Source organism: Halichoerus grypus, chromosome 1 (assembly GCF_964656455.1).
Source record: "Halichoerus grypus chromosome 1, mHalGry1.hap1.1, whole genome shotgun sequence".
In the NCBI taxonomy this organism is placed as follows: Eukaryota; Metazoa; Chordata; class Mammalia; order Carnivora; family Phocidae; genus Halichoerus; species Halichoerus grypus.
In genome coordinates, this window is record NC_135712.1 from 126,589,099 (window position 1) to 126,606,576 (window position 17,478).

The 17,478-nt window shown below is 36.2% G+C and overlaps 1 protein-coding gene across 3 annotated transcripts in view; it reads right to left on the reverse strand.

Moving 5' to 3' along the window:
* Positions 1 to 17,478, reverse strand: part of DNAJC13 (DnaJ heat shock protein family (Hsp40) member C13) — a 118,557-nt gene that overhangs the window by 68,875 nt on the left and 32,204 nt on the right. For all 3 annotated transcript variants that reach the window (XR_013447598.1, XM_078071748.1, XM_078071745.1), the window contains exons 6-16: positions 15,208 to 15,408; positions 11,889 to 12,095; positions 11,702 to 11,797; positions 11,235 to 11,326; positions 7,520 to 7,686; positions 7,339 to 7,418; positions 7,087 to 7,256; positions 5,969 to 6,068; positions 3,868 to 3,975; positions 3,036 to 3,191; positions 1,941 to 1,997 (exon numbers count right to left, since the gene is read on the reverse strand). Coding sequence is in view for 2 of the 3 variants with exons in the window: in XM_078071748.1 (XP_077927874.1) it covers positions 1,941 to 1,997; positions 3,036 to 3,191; positions 3,868 to 3,975; positions 5,969 to 6,068; positions 7,087 to 7,256; positions 7,339 to 7,418; positions 7,520 to 7,686; positions 11,235 to 11,326; positions 11,702 to 11,797; positions 11,889 to 12,095; positions 15,208 to 15,408 (1,434 nt within the window). In the remaining variant the exon portion in view is untranslated. The remainder of the gene's footprint in view (positions 1 to 1,940; positions 1,998 to 3,035; positions 3,192 to 3,867; positions 3,976 to 5,968; positions 6,069 to 7,086; positions 7,257 to 7,338; positions 7,419 to 7,519; positions 7,687 to 11,234; positions 11,327 to 11,701; positions 11,798 to 11,888; positions 12,096 to 15,207; positions 15,409 to 17,478) is intronic.

Genomic DNA, 17,478 nt, shown 5'->3' on the forward strand with positions numbered 1-17,478 from the left:
GTAATAAAAATTTGAAATGCAACTTAACTACCCAAAAATAACACAGGTGATACAAGTAATTTTAAAAATATTTGCCTGTGGAATGAGGTTTTAAATGTTTACAGATACATTTATCTTATGAATTATGCTTTGTTTAATTTAATATTAAAATTAGATTCATTCTCGGAGTATATATCAGCCAATGAAAGGGAAAGGCGACTCAGGGACATCAGCAATTCCTACCGAAGGCATCTGTAAACCCTCCTTGCTTTTATTATTAACAATATATTCATTTTCATGGTGAACACAGTTCTTTACTTTTTTAAAAGAATGATGTGATAAATTGGGATAGTTCTTTCTATCCTGATTTTATGTGCTTATATGGACTCACTTTGGCAACAGAGTTAAGACAGATAGGACTACTAATCAAAGGTAAACACAGAATTATAAATTATGTAAGCAATGGGATATTTAAGACAGCCTAAGGGAAAGCAAAAATGTTCATAATGTTAGTGAAAAAAAAGGTACAAGTATATAGTACAACTGATATGTAGTATGTATACAAATATTCACATAGTGTGAATATGTATATGTATCATTCTGACAGTAGTATCAATACAAATATATACACAGTAGGTACACATATAGTTTGTATATGTACACATATAATTTGGAACTCTACACAGTCTGAGAGAAAATTTACCAAAATGCTAATTGTAGTTATCTCTGGATGATAAAAATATAAATGATTCATTTTATTTGTTCCTTGAATTTTTTCTGTAAACACCAATGTTTCTTCAAAGACCATGTACTGCTTTCACAATCAGAAAAAATAATTTAAGATACTTGCCAGGATTTCAGTGTAAATAAAGAAGGTGTTCCTTAACAGACATCAGCTCTAGTCACTAGCTATGAGTCTGACATGTGTGGCTTATATTGAAGCCCAAAGTCCACATTTTGGTTATTCCTGGCCCTCCATGAATGGCAATATACTGGTGAATCAAGGTCAGGAAAATACACTTTTGTTTGGTCTCATGGTCCTAACTGTCCTTGGCTCCCAGCTCTGTGAGAGATACATTACTTTAGAAGCTAAAACCCATTAGCTACAGGAAGAAAATTAGCCTTTAGCTGTAAATACACACTAAAAATGCAAAAAGAACTTTGAGGTGTAATGCCTGTATATAATTTTTAAACATCTACTTAAGAGTATACTAATTCTGTGCATTTCATTTAGCCACATGTTATATTTACAATACATATTTACATATTATATTTATACCACTGCGTTTTTTGATAAAAGGGGCACTCTTACATTTTATCCAAATCACTACAAACAACAAAAAGAATTCAAAGCCATTTGGACTGATGTCATTGTGAACATCCCGTATGCAAGTTGATATTTATAGCCATGATTTTATTTTCTAAAAATCAGAGAGCTAAAGCAACTATCTTAGAGAAACAATATCCCATGTCTGACCAACAATATCATGTCCTGATCTCTAGAGCTTAATTACAAATGCACTTTAGCACAAGGAACTAATTTTTGCTATCATTCTTAATACCACTTTGCTATGAACTAACTTCATTAACAGATTTCTATGTAACCTCAGTACCTAATGATTTCAATACCATCAATACCATCATCCCCCACCCCCAAAAAGAGCAAGAGAGGAAGAATGCTAACTTTTAATTCTTTTAAAACAAACAAAATACAAATAATGTAGGAACCGAAAGATCTACTTGCCCTAAACCCACTTACCTAAGAACTTTAAACTCTTAGTTTAATATTGAGGATTGTTTCTGTAGTTTAAAACTAATTTCTGAATAATGACTCAAAATTACTTTTCTTACCCAGAAAAATTGCATGTTTCCCATAAAAGGCTGAAAGGTAATTTTGTCAGCATCAATTAAAATAGCCAATCAACATTCAAGTAGGCTTAAAATTTCAAAATTTTTCTCACCTCTATTATTGCCTTCATAACCAATCCAGCTCCCTTTATAATTGCCATGGAAGGATGCTTTAAAACAGGGAGAAAAGTATCACAGAATAAAAGAATTTTATTGCAACATACTAGCTATTGCTTTTAAGGAGGATATACAATTTTATAAGCCATAAAATTAGTAAAGGATACATCTCAAAGTCAGAACACAGTTTGGCTAAAAATTTTGGGTACTCTTACAAGATAGCTTTAAGGGTAATTAAAACAGTAGCAGGAAACAGCTGGCACTTATTTGAATAATTATAGTTATCTGAATGATAAATATCAAGCAGTAATGATGTAAAAGAATACAAATTGACATTTACAAAACAACTGATATAAAATAACAAAAACAGAAGTATCATATAGAAACAGATCACATGTACATAATAAATACTATAGTATTATATGAAATAACTATGTTTTCAACTTTATGAACAGCCCTATTATTTGGGAATTTATAAAGAAAAGGGTACCATGGACCTCTGAAACAAATAATGCAATATATGTTAAGAAAAAAAAAAAAGAAGAAGAAGATAGCAGGAGGGGAAGAATGAAGGGGGGGAATTGGAGGGGGAGACGAACCATGAGGGACGATGGACTCTGAAAAACAAACTGAGGGTTCTAGAGGGGAGGGGGGTGGGGGGATGGGTTAGCCTGGTGATGGGTATTAAAGAGGGCACGTTCTGCATGGAGCACTGGGTGTTATGCACAAACAATGAATCATGGAACACTACATCTAAAACTAATGATGTAATGTATGGTGATTAACATAACAATAAAAAAATTTTTAAAAACATAATAAAAAAAAGAAAAGGGTACTATGGGCCTATTACAGAAAAAAATGAGTTTTTCACTACTTCTGAGAAAAGATGGGCAACAGGGTCAAAACAGTGGTCAAAAGCCATCAACAGAGCTCTACATGAAATACCAAGAAATCTGTGGAATTAAATATCCTTAATATGACAATGTACTAGGCTGTATTTATCAGCATCACTACAGAAGCACACATCCCTTATTTTAAAACCAAATTGACCCAAAAAGTGGTTATCTGATAAGAAAGATACAAGCTCTCACCTGAAAGAGCTTAAAGAGGGTTCTTCCATTGGATGCTACCATCTCTAAGAGCATATCAAACTGCTGTCCTTCTGTTGTCTCACTATATGGAGCACAGAGGGCAAAAGTAAGGAAGTCCAAGAGTGAACTAATAACTAGGGCACCAGTCCCATGATCCTGAAACAAAGTAACATATTGCCTTAGTACCGAGAAATTCAAGTAAAACACAACAGTAATGTGCTTCTGTTACCCTATATGTTAAAAGTAAACATTTAATTCCTTAACATGAAGCTTAAAGTTTGATTACTCTAAGGAGTACTTGTTTTACTAATGTGGTAAATCCATTGCTTACCATATCTCAAAAGGAAAATAATTAAAATTTGGTCAAATTTCAAGAAAATAACCAAGACTCCTCAAACACATATAACTAAAGTTAATATGTGTAGTATTTGCATAAAAAGCAATCTTTGGCAACATTTAAACAACTCTGACAATTTGTTCCTTTCAGATCTATAGATTACCCATCTCCAAAACTGTTACCAGTGACTAAGGAGCAAAGATTTGGCTTAATTTTTTTTTTTTTTAGAGCAGCTTATTTCATAATGACATTGAAGAAAAAGAAAAAAATCTAAAGTCTTTGCAACTTATTCTTCCCAGATGAGTGGATATAGTCCTAAAACAGAACATTTTACTATTAGTGAGTGACCAAGCTGACCAAACTGTGTATGACCAATACTGACCAAAGTTGGGAGCTGCAATTAAAAAAAAAGAAAACCCCGCCAAACTGCACTTCTAGAATACCTTTCAATAATGTACGGTATCTCTCATTAAGACAAATTTAATTATAACTCACCACATGGGAATTAAATTTTTCCAGTAAGTTTTCCAGAAACTTCTTTGAAGAGAGAAGAGAAGCTTTGTTCAGCTGTTCTTGTCTTAAGTCATAGTCATCATGCATGGGCTATTGATTAAAAACAGTGATAATTCATGAGCAGGCCCACATGCTGGCATCACACGAAAGTCATTTATAAAGAGTATTCATTAAATACTGGAAGAATTAAAAAACACAGCCTTTAAAGTTAAAGGCAGAAAGGAAACTCGTGATAAGACAAGCAGGCAAAGTGGTGATTTCCCCCAGGGTCTGATGAGGCTTCATAGATACTGTGCCCAGTAAGTATCTGTAGAGTACTGTACAAGGTACTCTCTCAAAAGTCACAGGTCTCCTCCTTAAAAAGCAAATGACACCCATTTCCTCTCCCCCAATTTTATAATTTAAATTTGAAATAAAACTTAGCATTTATTTATTTTTTTAAACAGCATTTAAAAGCAGGTACTAAAATGCACAGCAAATACTTCTTTGTCTCTTCTGACTGATGGAATAAATGAGAATGGGAAAAAGATTCCAGCGTGAGGGTTAGGAGTAAAGATCCAACCCTAACTTTGCTACTGACCATAGCCAACCTCAGGCAAGGTTAAGTTGCTTTAACTCTTGAGTTTCACTTTCCTCAGCCATCCAAGTGAGATTAATAGTACTTAGCTCATAGGACTGTTATGAAGCATAAATGAGATAATTCATGTAAAATATATAGCCAAAACCTAATATGTAATGAGAACTCAATGTGTTTGTTTCACACTATGGCATTTTATTTTATGTTCTAGTTATCCCACTAATTCTTTTTCCGGCTCTTTCCTCACCAAGGAGTCTACTTCTTCCTCTCCCTCTGCCCCTCCCCCGACTGTGCTCGCTCTCTCTCTCTCTCTCTCTCTCAAATAATGTTGGGGAGCATGTGTTGGGGAGGGGCAGAGGGAGAGGGAGTCTCAATCAGACTCCATGCTCAGTGTGGAACCAGACACGGGGCTCAATCTCACGACCCTGAGATCACAACCGGAGCAGAAACCAAGAGTCAGACGCTCAACCAACTGTGCCACTCAGGCACCCCTATCCCAGAATTCTTTTAATGGAATTATTAGTAGTAAAGATAGTAAAATCCACTTTTGAGTATAAATGCAAGGTTTTATACAAGTGATTACTTAGGTGTATTCTATACCTCTAAGTTTGCCTAAAACACTTTAGTCCCATATGCTATATACAACATTGAAGTAAATCCGGAAGTTCAAAGTCATACTGAAAAATTCATTGCTTCTCCTCCCATACAAGCTGTCACCAAGTTAGATCTTTACCCTCAGCTTTCAAATGTGCCTTCTTTACCTCAGCATCTTGTTTCTTACATATTTGGTCTACCTGCCTCTAACTTTACCTCTAATATAGTCTCCACAAAACATTTGTGAGTTTTTGGAAGTTCAAAGCTAATATTAGTGCTCCCCTGATGAAAAACCTTTCAGTTGTTCCTTACTAAAGGATACAAATCCAGCTTGTCTGATACAAAAGGCTTCTGATGACTGTCTCTGCATGTATTTCTAGCTGTAACTCCTAATCCCACACACCTCCATACATGCTTAATGACCCAGCCATTTCAATTATTTGCTTCTTCCTCAACATACCTTTGTATATGCTATCCCCCTTTCCCAGGAAAGCCTTCTCACAGTGGGAAAATACCTGCCTGTGCTTTAAGATTCAGATCATTTGTAATATCTAAAAGACTGGCCTCGAATCTTTTATCTTCCCCTCGCCACAAACCCAAAAAACTAAGTGCTGCTTTTTAGGGATCCCGTGGCCCCTACTACTTTAGATTGTACACATATGCCTACCTTACTAGACTGTCGGCAATTTCAAGGAGGGAATGAACTTTGTATTTCCAGTAGATAGCACAGTGCCTGGTTTATAGGATGTGCTGAACAAACGTTTATTTGAATAAATAAATTGCCAAGAGAGCAATTTAGGAAATATAGAAATACTGAATTTAATTGGTACAATGAAAATCTGGGTTTGTGAAAATTTAAAACATCAATCAACTTAAGACAAACCAGTCTCCTTTTAAAAAACCACTACTTACACACATGAGGGCACAGAGCATATCAACAGCTGCATGGATTACTCCATTGTTGCTCCTCTTGAGTGCTTTTACTACCTTCACTCCTAGACGCTCCCGAAACCTGTGGAACAACAACAAAAAGCATATAATAGCAATATCAGAGCACTATTTTATTATTAAAATGTAACATAATAAGTCCTCTTGAGTTTCTATTGCATTCAGCAAGTACATATTTTAAATTACACCTCTAGACTTATCGGTTCCCATAACAGTTTTTTTCTTTGAGGGGGAAGATTTTTTTAAAAATTAACTAAAACTAGAAGGGATCTTGGGGCACCTGGGTGGTGCAATCAGTTAAGCTTCCAAGTCTTGGTTCCGGCTCAGATCGTGATCTCAGGGTTGTGAGATGGGGCCCTACGTTGGGTTCTGCACTGAGCATGGAGACTTAAGACTCTCTTTCCCTCTGCCCCTCTCAAATAAATAAATCTTTTTTTTTTTTTTAAAGATTTTATTTATTTATTTGACAGAGAGAGAGAGAGAGCACAAGCAGGGAGAGAGATGCAGGCTCTCTACTGAGCAGGGAGCGCTATGCGGGGGCTCGATCCCATCATGACCTGAGCCAAAGGCAGACCCTTAACCGACTGAGCCACCCAGGCGCCCCTGCTTTTTCTTTAAAAAAAAAAAAAAAACACCTAAAGGGATTTAATTTCCTACTCAAAGTCATTAAAAAAAGAGTCAGTATGGGGTGCCTGAGTGGCCCAGTCAGTTAAGAATCTGCCTTCAGCTCTGGTCATGATCCCAGAATCCTGGGATAAAATCCCATGTCAGGCTCCCTGCTCGGGAGGGAGTCTGCTTCTCCCTCTCCCTCTGCCCCTCCCCCCTCCCTCATGCTTGCTTGCTCACTCTCTCTCAAATAAATAAATAAGATCTTAAAAACAAATAAACAAGAGTCAGTATACTGCAGGTATGTATAGGACCAATATTCACACCCTTCAGTTCTACTCACCTTCATTTATTTATGAATAAAAACTACCATATCATCATATGAAAGGTTTTAGACAGATATAAAGAGATAAACTGTTGATATCTGCTATTTTGAGTTGTTTGTATTCTCTAAAAGAAGTTCAAAGACAACTTACTTTGGAAGCTGAGTGAAGGCCAGAAAACCAGCTTTGGAAGCCACAAGCCTCCTCACAGCCTGGAACTGACTCTCAAGTTCTGCATTTGAAGCAACAACATCTCCCTCTTGGGACAATAATGCTGTTATGGCATTATTGATCAGTTTTTCTTTGTTTTCTGAGAAGAGACCCTAGGTAAAAGAAGAATGTTTCAAAAAGTTTCCATTCCAGAAGTTAATGACAATGAACAAATTGTAATACAATGTATCTTACATCCTGTGTTACTGCATGCAGAACTCCACTATATGAAATATTAGCGTTGAACCTGAATACAGCATCTGCAAAGTTGCCATCTGTAAGATGAAAAGGTTCAAAAAGATTTAGAGGTTTGCATTCCTAATTTTTAAATTATTAAGATGGATGGAAACGCAATCATACTTAAATCAGTACTTACTTGGAGGTGTGGCTAAAAATCTGAGATGAAGGCTCTCTACTTCCTCATCAACAGGCATGCTGAGTAACCCCCATCGCTGACCTTTATGAGTTGGTGTCATTTTTACACAAACATCTCTGTTACCAGAGGCTCTTACTCCATCCAGCAAACTTGCTAATAAGGAATCTCTAAGCAAGGTAAAAAATAAATAGGTTTTAGGATTGATAATTAAGGGAACAGGCTTTAAGAGAAAGCCTGGAGTTCTAATACTAGCTCTGTACTTTGCTGTCACATACCTTGTACAAGTTACTCAAGCACTATAAATGTAACATTTTTGGTTTTTTAAGATTTTTTTAAACAGTTGTACTGAGGTATAATTTACAAATCAAAAATTCACCCAATTAAAATTACAGTTTAAGAATTCTTAGTAAATGTATACGACGTGGATGGAACTAGAGGGTATTATGCTAAGCAAAATAAGTCAATCAGAGAAACATAAGTATCATATGATCTCACTGATATGAGGAATTTGAGAAACAAGACAGAGGATCATAGGGAAAGGGAGGGAAAAATGAAACAAGATGAAACCAGAGAGGGAGACAAACCATAAGAGACTCTTAATCTCAGGAAACAAACTGAGGGTTGCTGGAGTTGAGGGTGATGGGAGGGACGGGGTGGTTGGGTGATGGACACTGGGGAGGGTATGTACTATGATGAGCGCTGTGAATTGTGTAAGACTGATGAATCACAGACCTGTGCCCTGAAACAAATAATACATTATATGTTAATTTAAAAATTAGAAAAAAAAAGAATTCTTAGTAAATTTACACAGTTGTGCAATCATCCAGTTTTGGTATACTTCCATCACCCCAAAAAATTCCCTTGTGCCCATCTGCAAAAAACTCCCCAATCCCAGGCAACCACTTACTTTCTTTCTATCTCTACAGTTTTGCTTTTTTCAAATAACTTCATCAAGAGAATGAAAAGGCAAGCCACAGTCTGGGAGAAAATATTTACAAAAGCCGTATCTGATAACGGACTGTTATCCAAAATATACACATAACTCTTAAAGGTCAACAATAAGAAAAACAACTCAATTAAAAAGTGACCCGAAGTCCTTGACAGACAGACACCTCACCAAAGAAGATACACAGACAGCAAATACACATATGCAAAGATACTCAACACATGTCATCAGGGAAATGCAAACTGAAACAACAAGAAGCCACCACACACCTTAGAATGACCAAAATTGAACACTAATTATACCAAATGCTGGGGAGGATATGGAGCAACAGGAACCCTCATTCACTGCTGCTTGGAATACAAAATGGCACAGCCACTTTTGGAAGACAGTTGGCAGTTTCTGACAAAACTCAACATCCTCTTACCATATGATCCAGTGATCACACGACTTAGTATTTACACAAAGGACGAAAACTTACGTCCACACAAAATCTGCACACAGATGTTTACCGCAGCTTCATTCATAACTGCCCAAACTTGGAAGCAACCAAGAGGTCAAACGGATAAATAAACCACGGTTGTGTCTAGATAATGGAATATGACTAAGTGTTAAAAAGAAATGAGCTATCCGGCCAGGAAATGAAAGAAGCCAATCTGAAAAGGCTACGTACTGTACAATTCCAACTATGATACTAAAGCAACTTTGGAGACAGTAAAAAGATGAGTGACTGTCAAGGTTTAGGGAGGAAGGCGAGACGAAATCAGTGGAGCGGTATTATTACTGCTGGAGAGGATCCCTGGAGATTTTTAGGGCAATGAAAATAGTCTGTATGATACTATAATGGTAGACAAATGCCATTATACATTTGTTCAAACTTACAGGTCCATCAATTGTAACAAATGTATCACTCTGGTAGGGGATGTTGGTCATGGGAGAGGCAGTTAGGAGGCAGGGCAGTAGAGTGTACAGATATAGGAGAAATCGCTGTACCTTCTGCTCGATATTGCTATGAACCCAAAACTGCTCCAAAAAACAGTCTATTAAAAAATTCATATAAACAGAATCATATAATGTATAGCCTTATGTGGCTTGCTTATTTTATATATAGTGTATTTTTAAGGCTCAGTCCTGTTTATTGCTGAGGAGTATTTCACTGTACAGATAATCAACACTTTTGCCTATTCGTTCACCGGGTGATGTATGCATCAGTTGTTTCTAGTTTTGGCTATTATGAGTAACGTTATTATAAACATACACATACAAGATTTATGTGGGCATATGTTTTTATTTCTGTGGGGGTAGATACCTAGGAGTAAAACTGACATAGGGTCATATGATAACTATATGTTTAAGAAATTGCCAAACTATTTTTTAAAACACTTTATGATTTTACATCCTCACCAGCAATGTATGAGAATCCACATGCTTGCCAACAATTGGCATTGCCAGTCTTTTTGATGTTATCCATTTTAGTGTACATGTAATGGTTTTACTTTTCCCTAATGAATCATGATCTTTTCATGTGTTTATTTACCATTCAAATATCTTCTCTGATGAGGTAGGTGTCTATTTGAATATTTTTGCCCATTTGTTATTATTTGTTTTTTAGTATTGAGTTAAAAGGGTTCTTTATATATTCTAGAAACAAGTCTTTTATTAGCTATATGTTTTCCAAATATTTTCTTCCTGTCTGTGGCTTGTCTTTTCCTTTTCTTAATGGGGTCAAAGTTTTCGATTTGACAAAGTCTAATTAATCAGACTTTTATGAATTCTGTTTTTGGTATTATATCTAAGAAATCTTTTCCTAATCCAAAGTCACAAAGAAATTGCTTTACTTTCTGCAGATAGACTTTATTGGGAAAAATGGCATCTTCTTCCTAGGGATCAGGATTAAACAATGTAATGTACATAAAGCACATGACAAACTGTAAATGTTGAGATACCCTCCTCTGATTAGAACATGTGCACTATTTTTTTTTTTTTTCCAGAAGTTCTCTTCCTTGAATTCAAGACAGGAAAAAAATACGACCTTTTGCTTAAAATGCCATTTTTGTTGAACTTAGATCAAAAGCTTTCCAAGGTAAGAAACAGTTACTGGTCATACTCCAGGAAGTGACAATACTTCAATAAGGCTGTATTGTAGACAGTGGCAAAATGTACCAGAACTGTTTCAACTATCTTTTAAAAACAGATTCAGTCTCAATCTATTTACAACAGCATAAAAGAACTTCCTGGAATGTAAAAACTGCCAAACCCATGACAATGGCTTAGTATGTGAAGGGAGATATAGTCATTCACAGTAGAACAGCACTCTAAGTGGTTTACCTTACAGAAGGAGTTTATGAGCTATAGCATCTCACAGGTTTTCACAGCAACAGCCAACTCACAGTAATATAAAAAAAATCAGGCACATTCCACTGGAAAATTATTAACTAGCCTACTGATGCTAACTTAAAAAAATCTAACTTCAAGTATATTTAAAGTAACTTGCTGCTGTTATCCAAACAATTTAACAATGAAAGTGAAAGATGCTATTTCAAAAACCTTAAAAGCATAAGTTACAGAAATACATTTTTTCATCATTCCATTTAAAATCAAATCATTTTTATTCTCTTTAGAAATTTGAAAACTGAATGGTCATTTTCAATATGCAACAAAATAATGTTGCCTCTTCCTAAGTTATATGATTTCAAAGTTCTAGATGATAAATCTTTGTTTTTCCTCACTGATGGAGGACTTTGACTTGCATATACTAGGATCTCAAAATACCTTTCTGTTGAAGAATATTTCCGTATTTGCCCTTTTATAAATTCAATGGTAAAAAGTTGAGGATTTTCTGAGTCACAAACCAATGCAAATACCTAATGAAAACAAAAACCAAGTTCAACAAAAGAGGTTTAGTTTTATGGCATTTCCTTAGAAGTACTACATATCATCATTTTAGCTTAAAAAAGTCGATATTTAAAAACTGTTTACAATATCAGAATTTAAGAGCTGCTTAAAAGTTTCATTCAAATTTTCATATAACTGTTGAATAAAAAGTTCCATTCATTGTATACTTTGAAAATAAATTTTGTAATATTCATTGTTCTAAGTACAACAAATACAATAATGGGAAGAATTAAGTAGATTCTCCTTATTTTCCATTCTTTAAGCATTAAAAATGTTAAAATAGAAAATTATTCTAATTTATCAATAGGAAGAAATCTCATTTAGGCTAATAATGTCACACTTACTTCTCCTAAAGGCTTCAAAGTTGCAATATTATAGGTTGCGGGATCACGTTCTACTAAACATGTTTCTGTAAGTGCTAGAACTCGTTTTACGGGTTCCTTCAAACAAAATTGAGACACATTAAAAAGTCATGGAAGAAAAATGTCAAAATCAGATGAACAAATTTTTATTTTTAACACAGGATCTTACCGAATGTCGAGGTGATATTTTTTGGACTATAAACTCTGCTAAAGATGTGATGGATTCATCAGTGCTGTATTTTCCAAAGCGAAGATTCAAATATTGCTCAAATTCTAAAGGTTCTTTTCTGATGCGCAATGAAATACCTATGTAGTTGCCAGCATGATCTATTGCACTTTTGATTATTTCTTCTCTTTGCTCTGATGCAAATAAATGCTGCACAAATTTTGAAATTTAAAGTCAGGGTTGAAACAACTAAAATGTGACCATTTTGAATCAACTCACAGGAAAGAGACTGAAGTAGCAATTCTAAAGAAAAACAATGGTAGTTGATCATATCAAAGGTAAATAAGCAGTGTGTTGTGGTTTTTTTTTAAGATTTTATCTATCTATCTATCTATCTATCTGAGAGAGAGAAAGAGAGAGCACAAGCAGGAGTGGCAGGCAGAGGAAGAGGGAGAAGCAGGCTCTCCACTGAGCAGGGAGCCTGAGGCAGGGCTCAATCCCAGGACCCCGGGATCATGACCTGAGCCGAAGGCAGACACTTAACCCATTGAGCCACCCAGGTGCCCTGCAGTGTGTTGTTTGAACCACTATTACACTAAGTTAAAATCACAAAGTCTGGGATATAGAGCCTTGCAAATAACTCATTGAATAGAAATTATCTCATAACTTCTCAGAGCCTGATTCCTGTCACCATGTAGAAAACAGCATGCTGGAGCTTCCAGAAGGGGTCCCAGGGACCCCAGCCAAGTCCAGTGGGGGTAGTAGGTACTATGTGGGCAGGATTACCATCTTCAACAAAAGTAGCTCTGATTTAATGTTTTTAATAATAGTGGGTTTTCTTGCAAGATTACCTTGAAGAATGCTTAAATGTTTACAAGCCATTGGCCAATGGACATTACAAATCAACCTCCAGGAGTGTTATTTACAAAGGTAAAGATAAGGTATTGCTACTTGCACTTGACACCTGGGCCAGAAACACTAAATGTGCTGCAAAGAACAAGGCAGGAGAGTGCCACGCAATAAAGAATTGTCCTGTCCATATTCTAATAGCTCCCCTGCTGAGAAACACTGGTTGAGATCATGTTTTAAAACCTGATTTTAGGGGCGCCTAGGTGGCTCAGTCATTAAGCGTCTGCCTTTGGCTCAGGTCATGATCCCAGGGTCCTGGGATCAAGCCCCACATCGGGCTCCCTGCTCCGCGGGAGGCCTGCTTCTCCCTCTGCTACTCCTCTTGCTTGTGTTCCCTCTCTCACTGTGTCTCTCTCTGTCAAATAAATAAAATCTTTAAAAAAATAAATAAATAAAAATAAAACCTGATTTTAGGGGCACCTGGCTGGCTCAGTCAGTGGAGGGGGTGACTCTTGATCTCAGGGTTGTAAGTTCAAGCCCCACACTGGGTGTAGAGATTACTTAAATAAATACATAAAATCCTAAAACCTGATTTTATTCCCAGCTGCTTAGGATAGTCACTATGTATGCAGAAGGTACCAGATAAAGGTTTGCTGAATGAATCTGTCATGGTATCATATTTGTAGTGAACTCATTTTAGCTAATGCCTTTTAAAAGGCAGAGTATGCTTAGAAAGTAAATGATTAAAACTAAAACTGTTTGATGCCATTAAGCAATAAAAAACCATTGCCAATTGAGGAGTATCAAACAATTCTCATCCTTAATGTTTACCTTATGCACTGTAAGGCTTGGCTGAATTACTGTGGTATAGTTGTCCCATTAAGGTTTGTAAGGCTATACGTATTCCTGTAATTAGGTACATTTTCCACCAAGGATTTTTTTTTTTTTTTTTTTAGAGAAACAGTGCATGGGACTGGGGAGGAGGGGCAGAGGGAGAGAGAGAAAATCTCAAGCAGGCTCCACACCCAGCACAGACTCAGGGCTCCATCTCACGACCCTGAAATCATGACCTGAACTGAAATCAAGAGTCAGATGCTTAACCGACTGAGCACCCAGGCACCCCACCAAGGAGTTAATCATTACAAATTTCACTGTCCATGGAAGAGATAAGCCTTTGGACAGCACTTCAACAATAGGCTTCAGGCTGCTCTAGGGTGGGAGAGGGAACTAATTTTCTCTTTGGGCCTTCCTCTTTTGGGTCTAGACTCAGAGGTAATAAAATGTCTAGATGTGTGTTTCTAGATGAGGGAGACTAGGTTGGTACCCATCACCTGGGCAAAGAGTGAAAGACGGAAAAAAGCCTGTAACTCTGAGGAGATAACATATTTTGTAAATCAAATAGTTTAGCACCCCTATCCCGTTATCATTCCTTTTACTTCTCTTCTGCTACCCTCTAGCCTCTTGTGTATCTAAAAGTTCCAGGCTTGCCCTGGCTCTGCTACCCAGAGAAGGATAATTTATCTACACAACACTAAATCTTGGGAGTAGTTGTTCCCAGGCCACTAAGATAGCTACAGAAATTAAAATTCTCAAGGGGAAAGAATCTTGAGAGTAAGTTAAACTGAGCCTTTCCTTGTGGAAACTCTACTCTCATCTTTGAGATGCGAGGTTTAATTAAGGAAGGCAAATGTTTCTTATAAAAAAAGATGGTCATCATCTATATAGCTCAGCTTCAATTACCAATTAACAAATAGGGTCTGAGCATCTTAAGTGGCTTCTACTGCACCACACAATTCACATATAATTCAGAATTTCAAGACAAGAACATGTAATGAAGTTTCAATGAATACTCAGATTTCAAATTACAAACAGCTGGGGAAAGGAGGGAAGACTATAAAAATAAAAGATCGTAAATTATTTTTTCAAAGAAAGCTTAGAATCTTTCAGTTAAGACATTAATACTAATGAAAATAACAACTGTAACTACCATTTACTGAATACTAAGCCACATATTATGCTAAACATTTACATAAGTTATCTCACAGGATCCTCAAAAAAAAAAAAAAGAAAAAAACAGAAACAAAAACCTATGACGTACATATTACTCTCCCCACTTTTTGTTTTAAATTTATTTGAGAGAGTGAGAGAGAGTGCGTGCGAGCACAAAAGGTGTGAGGGTCAGAGGGAGAAGCAGACTCCCCACTGAGCAGGGAGCCCCCCAGTCTCCCAGATCATGACCTGAGCCAAAGGCAGACGCTTAACAGCTAAGCCACCCAGGCGCCTCACTCTCCCCACTTTAAAAAGCTTTAAGTTGGGATTCAAGCTCAGGTCTCTTTGATAACAAAGCCTACACTCCTAATACCAGACTTCCTTCCAGAAGACTCATGTGAATTTGAAAATTAAGTGTAAAAACACTGCTTTCCTTCAAATGGTCATGCCTCTTTTTAAATGACTTTTTAAAAATACTACTTACCAATCTACTAAATCCTCCATAAAGTATACAAAACCCTCCTTGATAATCAGAGAGATCTACAAAGCCTTCAATATTTCTATAGTCATAGGAACAGAGGACTTTGTTGGTTGCAGGATTAATTTGGTCAAAGCCTCCAGGAGTTACTTCTAAAATGACAGGTTTTCTTGTATCACTCCAGTGATGTTTATAGCAGTTATATCTCTAGAGAGAGAAATAATACTACTTTTAGGTTCATATTTAAGCTTACCATGAAATAAAGTTACAGTTAATATATCAGTCACTGCTAAAACAACCAGAAATCTAAACAATGTTGTAAATATTTAGAGCTACTATCCAAATTGTTAAAAACATTAATTTTAGCTATTTGGAGGTTTGTATTTAAGTAAGAATGTTCACTCAAACTGAAGATACTATATGTTTTTTAAATTAACAAAGGTTTGGGTTACAATATTTTGTGAAACAATTTTGAGTCAGTCTTATGCAAATCTATAAAAAAAGAAAGAAAGAAAAGTAAGTCCTAAAAGAAATGTTACTCTGAAAGTTTTATTGGGAATAAAGATTTCAACTTTTATTGATGGATTCTTTTAATTCAACTTACATATGGAAAAGAGGTAAGTCACATTTTGGGGAAGTTATAGTGTTCAGTTTAAACAATCTGAGCTGGTTCAGTATGTAATATAGATTTTCTTTCTACACACACAAAAATGCTGAAGCCTCAGTTGGACCTTAGGCTTTTCTAATCACAACAATGGAGAGTTATAAATTTGATTGCATTAGCAAGTAAAATTCCACTAAATAATAACATTCCTTTGTAAATTAAGGTACCTAGTATCAGAAATGATTAGAATGGTCAACATCATTTACTACCCAGTTTGTTTTATTCTTAAAAAGAAAAAAAAGGTTTAGGTGAGGCTGCTAACCAAAATGTTATGATACAAGAGAAAATAATTTAAAATAAAGACAAAATGAGGCAAGAGAAAAGTAACCAAGTGTCAGATGTGAAATGAATATCCCCATACCCACCCAAAAAGTCCACAAAGTTTTCTACCCAACAATATGAAGAGGAACACATGGTCAGTTACAGGACTCTTCAGGTAAAAGTAAATTGGTTGCTCAGGAGTACAACTATTTCTAATACTGAAATGAGAGAAATTCTCTCATAGGTATTCAGAAAAGTGAGTAAGGCATTAAATAATAAACGCCTCCACGACACCCCAACACTAAACCCAGCAATGAGCCTCAGTTTGGCTCAGGATCATATGACATCAAGTCCCCTCAGCATTACTGATCGATGGCATAATAATGCACATTATAGTTTCATAAAAGGAATTCTGGAGAAAGACAAAGGGCCTACATTCACCCAAGAATATATTTAGAACCTTGATTCTGAACTAAAGGTGCCACTTCTCTCCAGAAGAAGGGAAGCCACAAAAATGGTGGTGCTTTTCCAAACTATGCTTGCTTGCATGCTCCAACCCACTCTGCAGGATAGTCTCTATTCACCCCAGCTGATAATCAACTGTCATAATGAGATGTGCTGACAGAAACACATCATTATCCCTCAGGATTGTAGAAGCCAAAAGAAAGAGACTTAGAGATCTGATTTAGAGTACATCTAGGGACAACTGAAAACCTGAGGGTCAAATTCAATTTATGCAAGAGTATTCACCAGCAGAGCATTTGGGGGAGGAAGAGGTGCCATTTATTCCTGATTAAAACTAGACAGACTTTCAAGCAATCTTTTAGAGACACTGTTTCCACCTCAGTTTTGAAAAGTATTAAGTGGCTGAAGTTAACTGATATAAAGGGAAGCCTATAAACAAAATCTAAAAGTATGTTTTTGGAAGCAGTTGTTTTCCAAACAGATGAGGAATACGGAAAACTCAACTGCTAACATAAAGTAATTAAAATAAGCATACCAAATTACAATTTATAGAAATCTGACTGTGGCTCATGAGAACAAGAAACAAGCAGCTTGCCAACTGCCATTAATCTATTTTAAATGGCTCCTGAGCAGCCAGTCAGTTGCCTGACCTGAGATCTGTGAGGTTTCTGGGATGCTAAAACTAGCAGCAGAACATCCATAGAAAGGATGCGGGCTTAAAAAAACAGAGAAATGATGCTGCCAGCTTCTCAGAATTCAGCTCTTGCCTTTTACCAGAAGCCAGAGTTCTGAAGAGTGCTACCAGTTTAGGCATTATTCTGCCCCTGTCCCTGTTATAAAAGCAATACCTTCTCATGGAAAGAAATTTGGTATTTCAAGGGAGTGAA